The sequence below is a fragment of the Anguilla anguilla genome, chromosome 2 (genome assembly GCF_013347855.1).
Source record: "Anguilla anguilla isolate fAngAng1 chromosome 2, fAngAng1.pri, whole genome shotgun sequence".
Classification (NCBI taxonomy): domain Eukaryota; kingdom Metazoa; phylum Chordata; class Actinopteri; order Anguilliformes; family Anguillidae; genus Anguilla; species Anguilla anguilla.
Genome location: NC_049202.1, coordinates 65,758,296 through 65,776,950, shown reverse-complemented (window position 1 = coordinate 65,776,950; position 18,655 = coordinate 65,758,296). Strand labels below are relative to the sequence as shown.

At 43.5% G+C, this 18,655-nt stretch overlaps 2 protein-coding genes across 3 annotated transcripts; both read right to left on the bottom strand.

Annotated features, from left to right (window-relative positions):
- Positions 1 to 6,295: 6,295 nt before the first annotated feature.
- On the bottom strand, positions 6,296 to 11,585 carry cbx7b (chromobox homolog 7b). The gene is made up of 6 exons (XM_035406611.1): positions 10,976 to 11,585; positions 9,788 to 9,831; positions 8,327 to 8,392; positions 8,106 to 8,172; positions 7,353 to 7,713; positions 6,296 to 6,919 (listed from the first exon to the last, which is right to left on the bottom strand). Exons 1-6 carry the CDS (start codon positions 11,042 to 11,044, stop codon positions 6,720 to 6,722), a joined length of 807 nt encoding a protein of 268 aa, XP_035262502.1. The 5' UTR covers positions 11,045 to 11,585; the 3' UTR covers positions 6,296 to 6,719.
- A 120-nt stretch (positions 11,586 to 11,705) lies between these two features.
- josd1 (Josephin domain containing 1) lies at positions 11,706 to 16,943 on the bottom strand. Of its 2 annotated transcripts, none has more exons than XM_035406612.1 (5): positions 16,802 to 16,943; positions 14,984 to 15,803; positions 14,458 to 14,586; positions 13,842 to 14,036; positions 11,706 to 13,292 (listed from the first exon to the last, which is right to left on the bottom strand). In XM_035406612.1, the coding sequence occupies exons 2-5, from the start codon at positions 15,259 to 15,261 to the stop codon at positions 13,190 to 13,192; spliced, it is 705 nt and encodes a 234-aa protein (XP_035262503.1). In that variant the 5' UTR covers positions 15,262 to 15,803; positions 16,802 to 16,943; the 3' UTR covers positions 11,706 to 13,189. The 2 variants fall into 2 exon arrangements, with proteins under 2 accessions (XP_035262503.1, XP_035262504.1); XM_035406613.1 differs by having other exon boundaries at positions 16,697 to 16,942.
- Positions 16,944 to 18,655: the final 1,712 nt, after the last annotated feature.

The following is an 18,655-nucleotide window of genomic DNA, read 5'->3' as shown; positions in this document are numbered from 1 at the left end:
GGACTGGCACCATTTGAAGTGTACCAGGGGGATTTATAAAGTGGGATTGTACTGGAGAAACCTGCGAATAAATGATGAACTCTACTGATGAAATGAAGAGGAGTGGGGGCTACGAGGAAATTGCCAATTGCCCCCCCCCCCCCCCCATGTTTTATCAGACCGTGAGAAACTGCCCCTCTTCCCCCACCCCCACCTCGCCTATGAAGTAACTTGCTGTCCCCTCTTCTCAGTTCCTACGCGCTTAGAACTTTGGGATTTTAATTTAATATTTTTTATTGTACAAACAAAACAAAACAAAAAAAACTGTGGACTCAAATACTGCTTTTGTAATAAAATTGAAATCTAAAAAAAGATGTACAAACATTCAGACCGACAGACGCAGAAGGACAGGGATTTTTTTTCTTTTATTGTATTGCTATAATTTTCCCAACAACTTAGTTTCTTTGGAATTACAGACATAATTTGAAGAGACAGAATTCCACATCAAATGTTTAAAGCTTTAGAATTTTGGAAGGGGGTAGGGGGTGGGGGGTGGGGTGGGCTGTAGTTGACCAGCACCAATGCGCCTTTTGTATGATATTTAAAATATTAAGGTTATTCAAATAATGACACTGCGATGCTGTAAAGCAACACTCACCCACACTCAAACACACACTCAAACACACACACACACACACACACAGTGTCCTGTGCCCCCCCCCCCCCCCCAAATATGTATGAGGAGGGGTTCGCTTAAAAACACGAAACACACACAATCACAAATGCGTTCACACTATTTTCCTTTAGGGGCGGCATAGAGGAAGGTACCACACAATGTAAACAGTGGCAATATGGCTTGAGACTTATTTTGTAAAGAAAAAAGAAAAAAAACGTAAACTCCTTTTTATATATAGATATATTATTTAATTTTATTTTTTGAAAAGGAAAACTTGAACCTACAGGAATTAATACTTTTTTTTTGTACTGAAGATGTAAATGTGATGCAAAATGACACTGAGTTCGTACATGTCCCGCAAGGGAGCTCTGAGAGATCACACCATTCTGATGATCCAGTTGGTATACATGCATATATAAATACACGCCCAATCGCTGTACAGATCACAGCCACACAACTTTATTATTATTTTTTTCCTCGCAGAGAAATGGACTTGGACGGAGGAAAAAAAAATTCTTTGTTTTGTTTCAAAAGGAAACTTCGGCCACTTGTCTTGTTGACATATTTTGGTGCTTGCTGAAAGGAAGCAAAAAAAAAGAAAAAGAAAAAAAATGAACTTTTGCTGTTTTCGATTATTTTTTTTTATTATAATTATTTTGGTGGTCAGTTTTTTTGCCAATTATTTAATTGTATATTAAAGTATGTTTGTACCATTGGAAAAATACACAAGCTGTTTGTGGAGTGTTTATTTTACTTGCTTCGATCACATGACTGCTGAGTGATGATGTCACAGTCACCTTGGATGAGGGGGCTGGACCCTCTACCTGCTAGTTTAGATTTCCTTTTGTCTGTTTTTCTCTTTTCCCCTTCCCCCCATTATTATCAGGGTTTAAAGAGTGATTTATCATTATTATCAACTTACTTCAACCCATCCAATAATAGCAACCATCCACACGGTTGGGAACATTCAGGATGGTGAATTTGGGTGCCCTTCAAGAGCGATGGTACTGCCCGTTTTTCTTTTCCACCCGATGGTTAATCGATCAGTTAAACCTTTGGCCAATCAACGGTATTAACTGACCCGGTGTCCCAGGGTCAGTCCTGATTAGAGGGGAAGAATGACCAGCAGTACTGTTGGCCTCGAGGGCCAAATTAGAGTATCCCTGGATTCAAAAATCTCTGCACAACAAAACGTGCTCGTCACAGCTGGGAGGAAGTTGGGAGGATTCCAGGTGTCCTGACTGGCCGGGGCCCTCAAAAAATATTTGAACTTGGGGTTTTCTGGGGTGATGGGGCCAGTGTAGCACAGTGGGTAAGGAACTGGGCTTGTAACCGAAAGGTCGCAGGTTCGATTCCCGGCTAAGGACACTGCCGTTGTACCCTTGAGCAAAGGTACTTAACCTGCTATGCTTCAGTATATATCCAGCTGTATAAATGGATACAATGTAAAATGCTATGTAAAAAGTTGTGTAAGTCGCTCTGGATAAGAGCGTCTGCTAAATGGCTGTAATGTAATGTGAGATTTTTTTCATTGGTCTCAAAATCCCTGGTGGCACCCTAGAACAGGATCGGTGTGGTTCCATAGACCTTGACCTAAGTCCAATTAACATTTCTCCTTAATGGCGCAGTATGTGTTCACTCAAATGTTTTTTACGTTCATTAGCTGTACGTCGTGATGTCAAAATATAGTTTTGAAGGTTTTGAACGTAAGATGACAAGGTGTAATACCCGAGTTTTATGTTGATTGGAGGTCTAGCTTTAGTCCTATCTCTGTAGTGTCTCTGCCCTTACCTGTGCAGCCCCACTCTGCCTGCTCTGGCAGCACTGTGAACCTGCAACAGGACTGACCGGCAGGTAGCGAAGCCTTGCAGAGAGCTGTCCTGATTGGTTAAGGCGCCGTAAAATTTGGAGTGGCTGTCTTCAGAACCTGGGGCAGTCAGAGAAACCCGGTTTTTATTTATTTATTTATTTATTTATTTATTTATTTTAGAGCTTTTACAGATATCTGTTGGGATGTGAAGGAAATTTAACCAAATATGAACAAAAGTGTTCTAAAACAAACTTGCATACCGCACATTTAACTTTGACACAGGAACCTGCAAGTGTTACAGTTTTTCTGCGCAAACTCTTTGGTGAGTTGAGTTGAGGTTTGCTGAACTCGCTAAAATGAGGAAATGAATGACTAGAAATTATAATCATTTGCTTTCAACAGACAGTCAAAGCTAAGGACGGATGTTGATTGAATTTAGGCCCCTGTGTTGGCAGACGGCTTGTCCTCCAAGCTCGGGTTCAAACCAGCCAGGCTGGAGACACCATTGGCTCTGGGCCCAAATCAGTGGTTTATTTGCTTGTCAGAGGCCTTGAACCACGGAAACGGACGTGAGGGAAGTTTCACATTTAATCTATTTATACAGAGGCATGTTTCTGCCCAGGCAATTGCAGCTGAAGCAGTGCTCTCTGCTCAGGGGTGCGACGTCAGCGGCCCGTTTCCGCCAGTTATTTCTGACTAGGGTCATATGTTTGGACATTTTTGTGTCGGTGAAACGTTACAGCCTTTTGAAAGAAAGCATCGAGACCATTTGGCTTGAACATTTTGCGAAATTGAGGCATAAGGTGCAGGCGGAGGTCTATTAGGTGATGACCTGTGCTTCTGTAGCTGGCCTCACCATAGAGATGGAACTGGCTGGATAGATGAGCAGGGTTTCATTATCCTCTCTGAAATGCAATTTTGCCTTCATCCTCTGATGTAAAGCAGGGGCTGCCCAATCCTGTCCCCGGAGATCCACCGTCCTGTAGGTTTTCCTTTCAGTCCTAATTTAGCACACCTGATTCTACTAAGAAACAGCTCCAGGAGATCTCCAGCTGTTGAACAAGGTGTGCTTTTCTAGGGTTGGAGTAAAAACCTGCAGGATTGAAGAGCTCCAGGAACAGGATTGGGCAGCCCTAATGTATAGCAACATGACCTCTGCTGGCTCTTTTGTGAATTACCTTGTGCTCTAACTTAAAAAGATTACATTTTATTTTTTTGGTATTGCCATATATACAAGCTAATTTTCTTTCTTTTTTCATTTTTATTATTTTTTTTATACATTTTTCCGTGTTCTACTTCATGGGGGAATTTTAATTGACCGAAACGAGTGCCTCATTTGCATGTCATTTAATTTAAAATCACGTTCATTCTACATCAGTGTGTAGCTATCATTTGACTGAGACCAAGTTACCCTTGAACAGTAAAAAACGTGAATGTGTTAAAGTGGCATTTAAAAGTGTCAAGCAAAATTTTTTAGCAAGTGACAGGTAAATATGCACATTTCTACACTAAGATTTCTCTGTGCAAGCGGCATGGTGGTGCAGTGGGTAGCGCTGGCACCTCACACTGTTCAGACTCCTCACATTTCCAAGGGTTTCCTCGGGGCGCCCCAGTCGCCTCCCACGGTCGAAAGACATGAGGTTAGACCAATTAGAGAGTCTAAATTGCCCGTAGGTGTAAGTGTGTGAGTGAATGGTGTTTAGCCCCTACGATGGGTGTCCTCCTGTCCAGGGTGTATTTCTGCCTCTCGCCCAATGCATGCTGGGATAGGCTCCAGCCCCCTTGAAACATGTAAAAAAAAAAAAAATACAAACCACTAAAGTATATAAAATATTTGCCACCTATTTATTTTAAGTACAATAAAAAATGATATAGGTATGCTTACTTATACAAAGACAGAAAAATGTAAAAGGAGCTTTGCAATAATTAATCTTTCATTTGTAAAGTGCAGTTCGCATTTTTACTCAACAGTGAACAAAATGCAGCAAAAGCAACCATGTACTGTATGCTAATCTATTCACATCTACTCACCACAACAGCACAGGTGCTGTCACAGTTTTAAAAAAAAATTTAAAAAAAGATAAATAAAATCTTACCGTTACACAAAGTTTTCTTGCAAAATAAATAATTACATTCAGTCAATAATACAAAAATAACGGCAGACGTCTTTCTGTTTAAAAAATAAATGACACCATATGCCACCATGTTTTTCTCTTTCCCTTTATAAAGTGTAAACAGACTACGGAGCCAAACCGTGGTCTCCTTCCTTTCATGCTTTGTCTCTGCCTTCATTTTTACCCCAAAGTTGGTCGAGTTTGATGCCCGTTTCACCCCTCCAAAAATCTAACAGAGGGGTGGGAAGACCAGGGGCAGTTATTTCAGTTCTTTTTTCTTTTTTTTGGGGGGGGGGGGGGGGTGGTGGTGGTGCTGGTAAACTGAGGACAGAATCATATTAGATCGTAACGTAATGAACTAATATTGAAATCTTTTCTTTTTTTCCTTCAAAAACAACATGGCAAAACCCATGTTTTATGATTATATAGAATTAGAAACGGTGCAAAAATAATGTATCAATTAGCCTGGACATAAACTGCAAACAAAAAGGGAAGTTATGAATGAAAATGTTTACAACGCTACTCTGATCAACAAATTCCAATTGGGATGGGCATTTGTGCAGAAATTAATCAGCCAATTTCCCCAAAAATATTTGATCTCCCTTCCTCATTCAAGTTTTGGATATACACTTCAAAGAACTCTTATGGTCACAACTGTACACAAAAAGGTCATTTACAAATATTTAGGAAGTACTCCACCAATTACTTCAGTTAGGATTAAAACATTCGAGTACACAAGTGTATATATATATGTATGTGCGTGCGCATGTGCGTGCGTGTGTGTGCGCTTCTGTGTGTATGTTTGTGTGTGCGTGCACGTGTGTGTGTATGTTTGTGTGTGCATGTTTGTGTGTGCGTGTGCATGTGTGCATGCGTGCTTGTGTATATGTGTATGTGTGTGTGTGTGTGCATGCGTGCTTATGTGTATATATGTATGTGTGTGCGTGCGTGCGTGCCTCCGTGTGTGCTTGTGTGTGTGCATGTTTGAGTACGTGTGTGTGTGCTTATGTGTGTGCATGCATGCTTGTGTGTGTGTATGCGTGTGTGCCTGTGTGCATGCGTGTGTTCATGGGTGGTATGTATCGTGATTTGCATCTACGCCAAGGCCTCCGCACGGTGCATCCAACATCCAACATACAATTTCATAACTTGTTCTTTTTAACTTGTTAAAGAGAGAAATAACATTTGAAACGGTTCATTAGCTGTACAATGGGTGTTTGTCCATTCCTCTAAGCCATCAGTGCACTGAACTGAAAACAGGGTCTGAAAGGCACATCCCCACTGATCCTGCGTCTGCTCACCTCTGGATGGGCGAAGCCTGCATGTGCCATTGGAGCTGAACCAGTAACGGCCATAACACAAGAAATAAATAAAATAAATAAATCAATAAATACACTGAGCCTGTTGTCATGGAGCTGCACACTAACACCTTGAGATAAATACAGTATGATACAGTATCTATCATGCCTAACTGGGTTTTGAAAAGTCTGACAAGATCACTGCTGAATAAATTTGATTTAAAACTGTTTGACAACGCTCTAAAATAAGCACTTTCTTCTTGTGCATTAGTTGGAGTTTAGACATCGCTGTTTGGATTTAATGTCCTCAGCAGAATTAAAATGATGTGCTCTGCAAAATAAAAGCCATCAAAAATGGCTGCCTTCATCAGTCCTTGTGATTTTGCTATCTATGTTTTGATTTGTTTTCAAGCAGTAATGTTTGAAGCTCTTAGGCTGGCTACATCCTACAGCTCGCCATGAATTTGAATCCCAGTGTAAACACACAGCAGAAGGGCATTTTAGCGCTGCCAGGGTAAAGATAACATGTTCAACTGTGATTGTACACCAGAATGCCAAGTACGGGTGTACATGCTGTATCAAGCATGCATTGAACGGGTGGAAGTCAGGAGAGGAAGAGGATGTCAAAAAGATGAGAGAGAGAGAGATGGAGAAGACAGGTTTGTCGTATATGACGTATGAACCAAAAGAGAGGGGGGAGGGGTCTACTGATTGACAGCTCTGAAGAAATCAGGAGGTATGTAAGACCACATGAGAGGGTAAGACCAAGCAAGCCCGCCTTCTCAATCTCCCTCTTCCCCTCTCTCCGGGGTCCCTCCCATCTCCCCCTCTCTCTCTCTTCATCAGGACTCCAGACCCCAGCCGCGAAAAAACCCTCTGGCCGCCAAGGCCTCCCTGAAAGTCACTGTCAGCGAGTTGATGGTGACGTCGGTCACGGTCACCTCCCCCGGGCCAATCACGGGGCTCCAGCTCTCTGACCTCGCGGTCACAGTCACGTCCTCAGGCTCCTCCGAGGGGCTCCAATCCTCCGCTCTGCTTGAGCCTGGGGGAGGGAGAGAGAGAGAGAAGGAAGGAAGGAGGGAGGGAGAGAGAAAGAGAGAGAGAGAGACCCAGGAGGGAGAGAAAGAGAGGGAGGGAGAAAGAGAGAAAGAGACTCGGAAGGGAGAGAGAGAGAGAGGAAAGGAGGGAGGGAGGAAGAGAGAGAGAGGGAGGGAGGGTGAGAGAGGAGGGACAGACAGGGACAGAGCTTAGTTGAAGTTTCTGATTAGATCCTTGTGTGTCTTGACTGACTGATCAGGCAAATTCTAGTGATATCAAAGCACCACATGCCCCTGGACACTTTTGTGAAGTGATGCAATTGCAGTACATTACATCAGCGCCAAAGAGGAAGCATCACAGAACAGCTGGCCAAAGAGAACTGGGCCAAGAGGTCAACTGCTGCTCACATGCTGTCTGACCAACAATTAAGCATTTACCAGACTGAGTGTCTCTGTGCAAGTCTGGAACTCTCTCTGCATCCTGTCTGCCCTCCTCTTCCTCCTCCACCTCCACTTCCTCCTCCTCCTCCTCCTCCTCCCTCCCACCCCAGTCCTCATCCGGGGGGTCCAGTGTGGGTGTAGGGGGTCGGGGAGGAGGGGCGAGGCGCAGGAATCGGGACGCCCTCTGCTTGTTCTTGCGCCGAGCCAGCCGTCGGTACAGCCCCCCTCCCCTCGCCCGGGAGTGCTCCCCGCAGGACCCCGGCCCAGCGTCCAGCGAGCGGGTGAGGGAGAGGCGCAGGCGAGCGGGCGGCTTCTCCGAGGCCTTGTGGGCACTGCGGAGGTCCATGGTGTAGATGTTCTGCAGGAAGACAGGGGGGGAGACGATGGCCTGTCGCAGTCAGTACTCTGACTACTCGGATGAGACTGAAGCATGGCTTTAACAATCATGGGGGAAAGTTTTAACAGAAGTGTTTGTTTACAGAGGGGCGACATAGCTCAGGAGGCAAGACCGATTGTCTGGCAGTCGGAGGGTTGCCGGTTCAAACCCCGCCCTGGGCATGTCGAAGTGTCCTTGAGCAAGACACCTAACCCCTAACCCCTAACTGCTCTGGCGAATGAGAGGCATCAATTGTAAAGCGCTTTGGATAAAAGCGCTATATAAATGCAGTCCATTTACCATTTACTGTGCTTCACGGCTGACTGGACAGTCCCAAAGGCAGACAGAAACACGGTGAGAAGTGCGGACCGTACCTGCAGGAGGAGCCTCTTAGGTTTGGGCCCTCTCTTCCGGTAGCTAATCGCCCTGTCCTTCTGCTCTCTGGCGTGGCAAAAAATGAGAGAGTCAGCGGTGAAGACCGACTGTAAAGATGCTATTTGGAATTTTAACATTTTTTCCCCCTTTTTTAAAATTTTTATTTGGAATACTCAATCTGCCCAAATGCCCAAATTAGAATCTTAAAAGTTTTACTTACTTCTCCTCATAGGCCAGAACTAGCCGAGGGTCCAGAATGTGCTCCTCTGGTTCCCATGTGCTGTACCTGTCGGAAATCACAACACATGATGCACATATGGAATGCACATACTTCAGGTGCTGGCCTGCTGGTGCGGAGAGAGAAAAAAAAGTATAGTCTTTGTTTTGTTCGCTTATAGCTGACAGTTCAATCACTGTTGGTGTTCCTTCCCAAAGTACTTAAAATAAATTGAAAATCCAGGCAGACACATTTAAAGAAACAACACCCCACACCAGCTACTCCCCTCCTTACAGAAGTGTTGGGTTTTTTTCCTGTTTCCAATGTTTCTTTTTTTTACCGATTAAAGTCCTAATATTTTCCCTCTCCTTCTGTACAGTGAGTAGAGTATATTCTTTGTTTTGGCAGGGTATGTATGTCCAGTGATGTAGCAGGGAGCAGTCCCTTCATCGGAGATAAACGGTGAACTTGCTACTAGGAAAATAGTTTGAGAGTGAGTGACAAGTACCTCTCGTGGTGGTGTTTGAATTTAAGCAGGACAGTGGCAGCACATTTGGCAAAGGATGGTTCAGTTGCTATTTTTGGTAAAGGACGTTCTGTTTTATGTCAGGGGCTTCAGACAGTTTTGTCCTTTTTTGGAAAATCCCAGGACAGGTGTCGGAATGACGTTTGGGGAACCAGTTTGCCGTCAAAGTCGCAGAGTCAAATTCAGTCGGTATTGAAAAGCAGAGGTCTTCTGGCCCCACTACACTGTACATATATTTGATTGGAGTTATCACTGATGGGCTTGGTGCACCTTAAACAAACTTCTGAACCCAGAGTAGATGAGGCAAGGACACAGTGCCGCCTGGCCTACACAAACATAGGCACATAATGCTGGGTTAGACTCAGCTCTGCCCCTGAAAGCTAGTGTTAGGTATGGATTTGGGGCTGCTCTATTTACACACACAGCAATGGTAATGGGCTCTGCAGAAATCGGGCCCTTCTCACACAGCTCCTGTATGGTGACCTATGTGGCCCGCCGCCCGCGTTCATGGACTAACCGGCTGGAGACTGCTGGGATAAGGTGGGACAAACCCAACCCAGGGGGAACGTGGCTCAAATGTTGGGGATATCAAGAGTCTATGGCTTACTTTGGGCTTGTCTGCTGTATTTGACTACTAAGGGGGGGAAAAAACAGCTTTCTGAATGGACTTTAGCTTCTTTGTGTGTGTGTGTGTGTGTGTGTGTGCGCGTGAGGGACAGAGAGAGAGTGAGTGAGTGAGTGAGTGAGTGAATATTAGTACTAAATTCAATTTGTATATAGAGCAGTATAGTGCTCCTTAATAATACTGCAGGGATGATATCTCTAGGTATGAGTTACGTCACACAGCTGCAACGTCACTTCACATTTTCCAGAACGGATCTGCTTGCAGTGCCCCCATCCTCTTCTACACAATAATCAGAGTTTCAATATATGCTTACTTAGGAGGCCATCCTTTCCACTTCAGTAAGTATTCCACATTCCCCTGAGAAAGAGAGAGGGAGATTATTGTCACATTGTTACTGAAAATAACAAAACGTGACTTGATGGAAAAAAGAGAAAGTTTTCAATTGATGTACTGAACGTTGCCAATGACGTCAACTTTTAAAGGGTCGTGGGCAGTGACAGCTCTTATTGTGGTGACGTAACCGCACATGAGTGCACTAGTGACAAAGAAAGCCCGTCTTGGACCACCCCCTCCAGCCTCACAAAACGTTCTAGAATATTTTGCTACGCTACAGGGGGTGGGGCCATGATAACATAAGTAAATACAACAGTGTTGCGCAACGTGCGCCACTGTGCTGTTCTCTCCAAAGCGGAACAAGTACTGATGGCCGCGTGCGTTCTTCGACCTGGTTGTTTACATCTAAGATGACGGACACACTGAAACATCCTAGCATACAGAACGAAAATATCAATATCAATATTCAATTAAAAATATTCATCACAAAGATTACATCAACAAATCTGCACAATATGATAAAATAGAATGTATTAATGCGTGGACAGCTGCGATTATTTATATGCGTTAAAACTAACATTACATAATTTAAAATAAATATTTATACCAGTACAACAACAACATTGTTGATGAATAAACATATGCGAGCGCCGTTTATCTTTACGAAGCCAGAGTTAGCACAATTGGCTTCACTGTCAGATTATTTCCTTCTCAAGACGTTTATAAATAAACTGCGTAGCTCCATATAAATTCGTCCACTACTACAGTAATCTGTCCTGTAGACGCAAGGACCATACCGGAGCGCGTTTACGAACCCTGAATCACGCTTCACAACATGCATGCAGGACGCTACGCAGCACAACAGCAATACACTTACACATTAAGTTAAAGAGGCACTCCCCACGCCCCCGCCCCCTTCTGTAGGCTATGTTTATACCAGCAGATAAAAGTAGCGGTTCAGGAGCGTTTTGTGAATCACTTAAGCGGCTCTGTTAAAACATATGCCCATCTACCACGTAATAGCTTGTGCACTTCGATGTTTTGCACAGAGCGTATAATTTTGTTAAGTAATACTGAGCCAAACATGTAAGGCTCTACGGACGTCTTGAAATTTAGTAATTACAAACGCGGTATATGTCGTCATCCAACACACACACTTATCCCTTACCTTTCTAACTCTCTTCTTGATTATCGATTCCACGGCAAACACTTGTTCGCCTATAGCTGACAGTTCCATCACTGTTGTGCCGTGCTCTGTACACACACGTCACGTTCAATGTTAATGTTCGCCGTTTGCCTGGATAGTCCTGTTCCTTCACAAAGTAGTTATAAATTGAAAATCCAGGCTGACACGTTTCAGAAACGCAACACTCCACCCCAACTACTCCCCTCCTCGCAGAACCGTTGGTTTGTTTCTGTTTCAAATGTTTTTTTTACCGATTCATTTCCTGATATTTGCCCTCTCCTTCTGTACAGTGAGTTTTCAAATCTGCGACACATCTGCACTGCTTAGCGCGTCCCCGTACGGCTGAAAGCGCGTCCACGAAGCGCGCTTGCCTTAAGTCGAGAAACGCACACAGGATCGCGCACACTAACGGGAGTACAAAGTTCAGAAAATCAAGGTTGGGTTCAAAGACTTATGGCAGAGCAATGTCACTCGTAGCTTCCGCTGTCACTCATTTAGCTTTTATCACATCTCCCCAACAAACGATTGGAGCAATTCGTCAGTCTTTACTCAATGACGACATGTTAAGAAAAGATACAAGTAGTGAGTGCACACCAACACTTAAGGGTACGCGTTAAACAGTCTATACCACATCTCGTGTACATCGTAAGAGACCCAAGTGTATCAACTCACACACACAGTCACACAAATCCATGCCACACCTAAGAAAATATTTACATAAAGTATATCAATTTTATTATTGTGGAAAAAAATGACATTTAACTATACCCAACTCCCCTTAAAATAGAAGAGGAGGAAGTCAAAACCAAGGATGTGAAGAAGAGGCTGGAGAGAGCAGGTGAGATTGTCCTAGCAAACACATGTTGTGTCACACTCGTTTCATTTTTAACTTTACAATGCACTGAAAGTATTTTTAGAGAGGACTTTTGAGCCAGCTCTTTTGATACAGTAAATACAAGCAAATATACAATTCACTGTAGATATGTTATGGCTCTCTCACACAATTTTTAAGGTCATGAAACAACAAAAATCCCATTTTGCTGTAACTATAACCCACCATTATAAATATCTGAAATCACTGTATTAAGCACAAATGGCCATGTTCACCTTTTAAACATTCTCTCAGACTTCCTCTTAATTTTTCAAAATATTTCCTCTATATTTCAATAATTCATATTTCCAGTAGCAATCTGCTCCTGAGGCTGCCTCCTAAAAATCTTCTCAACCCAGGACACCCAAGTTCACACGGTGTCAGTATAAAAGAAATTTTGAGAAAATTTGATTTTAATGAAACCTTGCATACGTACTTTCTTACCTCTATTTTCACTTCCAAGGCACCTCCAGCAAAATTATGTCAACATCCTCAGTACAAAATGTCTGATCACCACCATTTTCACTTTACTCATCTACCATCACTTAGTCAGATGCACAATAGGCTGGGCGCTTACATCTCCCAGACCACAGCACCTATGTCAGACAAAAGTGGACTTCGACAGATTGGCATTTCTTTAAGGTACTGTGTAATAGCGCATGAACTGTGCCAATCTATGCATTGCACAGTGTTTATGAATAACCACATCCTACTGGAGTGATATGTACTCACAGACAGTAAACTGTGTTTACACTGTGCTGTTAAGGTTGGCCACGTCAAGGACAGGCAGTCAGCCATTGGCGAAGCCGAGACATCAGTGACAGGAATTTGAGGTCGGTGGCAGATTTTAATTGTTGTTATAATGGAGCAGAAAGAGAGAAAATAAGGTCCATGAGATGAAATTGAGACGTGCATGCAAATGTAAAGATGAAAAAGATGGACCGATATAACATCTGTTTAAAAACTGTCTGTAATGAGGAAGAGGACAGGCATAAGCACAGAAGTGCTGACCCCCCCCTTTAAAAACCATGAACTGTGAGAAAAATACTCCAATGTAACATTGAAAAATATAGAAAATATATGTATATATATTTTTAAAGTGCCACGATTTGAAATACCACAGCCGATGTCCATAGATATGTGTGGGTGTCCAGTTCTTCAGTCTCGGCTGTCAGAAGGCTGCCCAGCAGTTGAGAGGATGAAACAAAACCAGGTCTGGTCTAAGTGGCTCCTTGACTGGTTGAGTCACCCCCACCTGTTCAAGATTTTACCCTCCAAACCTGTTGAATAGGACGAGGGTCTCTCTGAAAACCAAGCCGGAATATTCAAGAGGCGTCAGACCTCCAGGTCTGCTGAATTTCAACCTCGGCCGGCACCACCAATAGCAGCTCACAGTTCTTTCCTCGCAGCTGGTGTCGCAAGAACTTCCTGTCACGTGACAAATAAAAGAAAGGAAGGGGGAGGGACTGTAAACATGTGATGGCAGGTGAAATTAATTGTCAATTGTATCGATTCAAAATGAACACAACTGGCGCATTCGATTACACAACTGGTTTTATGTCATCACCGCAATGAGAACACCAATCAATGAGCTCTGGTTAAGAGGAAAACAAAACTGCCCTGGGGTCTGATGTTGGAACAAGATGAGCCACTACAATACGTAGGCAATCATGACAAAGTCCATTTTCATTCTGTATCAACTGCAAAAAAGAAGTAGCAGCCAACTCTGGCACTGTGCGTAGCGCAGCAGCTAAGCTGGCAGAAACATCGGGAGAATGCTACTCGCACAAAATGGAAAGCACCCAAGATTTCTGAGGAAACTGAACAAAATGTTCTCTTTTGTTGGACCCAAAGAGGAAAACGTACAGTGAGGAAGTAAAACAAACAAACAAAAAATGGCTTGTTCTCCCAAATGCTGCTGTGGTGCAGACGTGCCACTGCATTTAAGGGCAAGTCAAACTGTGCTGGGCGAAGTACCTGAGCTCCTCGGGAGGGCCGATGGCATGGGGGCAGCGCAGTTTGGAGTCCAGGTTGTAGTAGACCCCGCCCACCTCGCGCACTCCGATCCAGTGCTGGCGCTTGAGGGGGAGGCGCAGGGGCCCCCAGCACAGATTCGCGGGCACGTTGAGGATGAAGCCGGTCACGTTGGGCAAGGCAATGCTGGACACGTCCCTGAGGGAGAACAGTAAAGACGCTGACTGACCGGACACACCAGCTGAGGTTACAGATGGTTTTTGTGGTATATGAGGACTGGGCGTCAGCGTAGAACAGCATTTACAGAAGTAGGTATTCTAAGTCAGTGGTTACAGGCACAAACCATCAAATGGGGCACTGTCATTGTTACCCTTGAGCAAAGTGCAAACTAAAAAGCAAATAAGATCATGCCCTATATGAGGACAGATCATTTAAAAAATGATACTGTAACCTGTGTAAGCTGCACTGAATAAGGGCATATGATGTGCAAATAAGCAAAAAAAAAAAAAATAAATGAATAAAAATGACTGGGCAACATCATACGACATAACGCACAAACACCACCAAGCAAAGTACGAGCGTCAACTGCGCGCTAGCTGGAACAGCACTGAGGCTCTACCTCCTCTTGTCCCACCACACGGCCTCAAATCCACGAGTCTGAAGGGCGGCCATGATGACATTGACGTCGTAGTTGCCGTTTCCCAGCATGCTCTTCTTGTGGGGCGTTACCAACGTGTTGGGAGAGAGCCTATGCGAATGAGGCGAAGAAGAGGGTGAGATTTACGTTTAGGGTTATTTATAAATTAAGACACTTAATGTCAGCAAGCACAGGAGTGGCGTCCCGTATGGACCAAACCCATAGGCGTAGATTTCGGGGGGGGGGACGCAGGGGATACGTCCCCCTCAATATTTAGAACATGTGCATTTGTCCCCCCCAATAAAAACATGAAAGAAGCATTTCCACCATAAATTGATGCAGAAAAGGCACAAATTGGTGCATAAAAATTCACCAGAATGCAGGAAATGAAGTGTCTGACGCTCAAAATTTCCTGGGGGAGGACCCCCAGACCCCCAGCTTAATGTGTCCCCCCCCCAATGTTCAAACGAAACCTACGCCACTGACCAACCCGCACCTCAGCCCTCACCTCTGGAAGATGTCCTGCAGCGTGTCCCGGCTGAAAGCTGCTCCATCCTGGAAGACGTTATTGAGCGCGTGTAGAGCGCAAAGCTCCCGCCGCTGCTTCTCGTGGTAGATGGGAGGGGGCAGGGGTGGAGAGAGGCGTGGATTTGATCCCGACTCCGCCCCACCACCACCCTCGAGCCCTGTGCCCTTCTGCTTGCTTAATTTCCATGGCATGCACCCCAGCCCCTGGAGCCCCCCCCCTCCCCCCCTCCCCTTACCAGCACCCGGAGCACTCCCCATCACTCTCCCACCCTATCGCCACAGCAACCATGAAGGGGAGGAGGGAGCAAGGGGAGGGGTTTGCCAGTTTTTGAATCCCTCCTTCACCTCATTTACCCCAGGTTTATTAAAAATGGAAAGCAAAAAAAAAATATATAAATTGAATGTTCTATGGCAATCAGTAGAACCTGTGACACTGAACACTGTGTAAATTTCCTAGCTGTGTACATCTAATGCCTATGACAAATATGCAGACAACTGGGGTAGTGGGGGACTACATACAACAAAAATGTGCATTGCTACTTTCCAGTTCCTCCATTTTTCACTCTCCAGTTGTCTCCTCTACTCTTTAATGCTTGGCTGTTCCCAATGCACTTTAAGGGAATAAAACAGTAGGCCTATTCCAGAATGAAACCACTTTCAACTCCCTTGAAGGAAAAGAGCAGATGAGAGGGACAGACGCCCAGGAGCGGAAGCTGCAAGGTCCCCTGGGTAAAAGTCAGCGCTGGTGGTTTGTGGGGACAGCAACTCTGTCTTCTCTGTGGCTCTCCCTGGGGCCAGGTCTGACAAGAGAACAAAACGCACAACACTAAGGATACATACTGTAACCACACAAGCACACATGTCCTCACTCACATACATACATGCACACACATGCAGAGAGAGATAGAGAGAGAGAGACAGAGAGAGACAGAGAGAGACAGAGAAAGACACACACACTCACATGTCATCTTTCCCCCCTCTCTCTCCCTCTCTCACTCACACACAGAAACAGTACGACAATTATGTTTCTGGAATTGGTCTGTCACCAGACATCAGACATCATTTTAATGTAGCAGTTCCAATCAGTCACACCCACATTGATAAGATGTGTTTTGTTCCATTTTATCATGTCAAAACAACTACAATTACTACAGAAGCTTTTTAGGCTACTTCAGTGAGACAGCTAGCTAGACACACGTAACAATTTTCAAAGGAGAGATTTTACTAGGGTTGACTGGAAAAAACAAAACATTTCACGCAGGTTATTTCGGTAAGATTGCACAGATTTTCGCAGCACTACACTGGAGAAAAACAAGGTAGTGTAGTCACACAGAAGGGTAACTTGCTGGCTTGCTGATAAGATATTGCAACAAAATTAATTACGATTATGAATCCTATCACCGGAAAACAGCAGCCTATATCTTGGATTAGGTAGCCAATAATCGATCAGTTTGTCAAACCATAAACCACCCATCCTGCTAGCTTCCCACCACGTATCATTAACATGCTCTAGCTAGCTTTCTAGCTAGTTTGCATGATCATGGGGTATGCCTGGGTATCAAGCAAAACCAGTGGTCGCATTTAAAAGAATTAACAAATACAAAATAATTAAGCGCTCACGTTTTAAGACAATACTAGTTCTTGCCTACTTGGTTTGAATACACTAGGCACAACCTCGTTTCAAAATACTCACAGTAGGTAACATCAATTATACCAATAGCACGAACACTTGTCTTCCGGATTCCCTCTCCGCCCACTTATATGCCCGGCTAATTCACAGTAATACATTTGCTTTTACCTTTCAAAATTCCGTTTTCACCGCTACTTTCTTTTGGGTTATTTATTCCGGGCGTTCTTCTTTTGGCTTTTACCTCGGCAGCTCCGAAGGTACCTGATTTCAGCAGGCATGCGCAAAACGTCATTCTGTTTGCTGGTTTGTCGTCGTCACTAGCGTCACGCACCAATTTGTGCACAGAGTTGAGTTCGCTTAAAACAACAGTACTCGTAGTAGTTAGGCATTGCATTGAATCGTTCAGCATGTGTAGTATTGCTACAACGGTAGAGGTTTTGAAACATTAACTATGAACAACATAGCCACGCATATATGTGTCTCAGTTGTATTTTTGCTTGTTAGTAGTTTACCTGGCAAACAGCATATGATCAGGTTCAAGTGTGTTAATTTAAAAATATGTAATTCCGAACTCAAATATGTTTTTTTGTATAATGCAGTATAAAGTGGTACATGCATTAAAATGAATAAAAAATAAATAACAGCACTCAGTTGACAATTAGTTGACAACAAAATATATATTATAAGTGTCTAAAAGCCTAGAGAAACCAAGAGTGAAACCCTGACGAGTTGGACAAAAAAACACATCAGAGGGAGAGATGGGAGCAGGGCAGTGAGAAAACATTGTTTAATGATTAAAACTGAGCTGGCTGCAGATGATGCATACTCTGACATAATCATACTGAACAGCTCGTTGAGTCTGTAGACAATGCCCATTGGTGGTATCTAGCATCTCATATTCCACTAATCCTTTAAGGTGTAATATTATATCATGTGATTACAATATTCTTAACGGAACAATGCTGATATAACAATCCCTACTGGCATTTCAAAGCTATGGAGTTCCAGAACACTGACTTAGAACTTTGAAAAAAGTTACTCTTCAAAGGGTTAAGTCATTACACAATATGACTCTTTATTTGCCCTCATAATCACTCCTTTCTCTGTCTCCTTGGCTCACACTATTGTGACATCATTTTTAATCCAAGAGCCTGTAGACAATGTTCTGTGGCTTTTCATTGGATAAAACTCCTTTGAGATATAAGAGGGGCAATAAGCAGCTCGGGTAAAAATTGGGTCAAAGCCACTGTTGGGAGATAATATATAACTTGCACTCCAACTGGCACCCTGAATTTGATATGCATTACATATCTTGTAATGTCTTAAGATGAAAGCAGCAGAGTTCAGATGTATTGCTTGTATTCTATTGTGACATCATAACTGAACTCAATTGTGACACGATAATAATACTCTTGTCCAGTGGGTAAGAAAGGGGGAGGGGAGACACTAAAAAGCTAAAAACCTAAAAAGGAAGCAGTTCAAACCTATCAACTGTTTCTGCATTTTTGTGCAGACAACTACTGTATTTTGGACAAGGTCTGATCTGTGTCCACCATTCTACATGGGATTATTAAACAATTCATACTGGTTCCATATGCTCTATAATACTGTGCCATTTAGCATTTTGTGCATATATTGTTTGCCCTTATATATTTGTTTTAAGATACACTGGTCTGTAATGAACTTGCGTACACTTCCTTCATGTAATTATGCACAGGTGTGATTGAGCTCTTCTCTATACATTGTTTGGATGCAGTATAGTTAAAGCTGGAATCTGCAAATGTCAGTGTGTGGAAGCTGCTAATGACCAAAGGAATAAGTAATTCTGATTAATAAAAACAATCTTGGCATGTTTCATAAACTTGAGAAAATGTGGAATGTTAACAAACAAACGGACAAATGAATACTCAAATACAAATGAAACACTGTGGAAGAGACAGGTACCCCTTTTCAACCCTGAAAGCAAATGCCAGAGCATGCAGTGGAAAGCCACATTTTCGTCTTTGTCAAAGAATTTCAGAG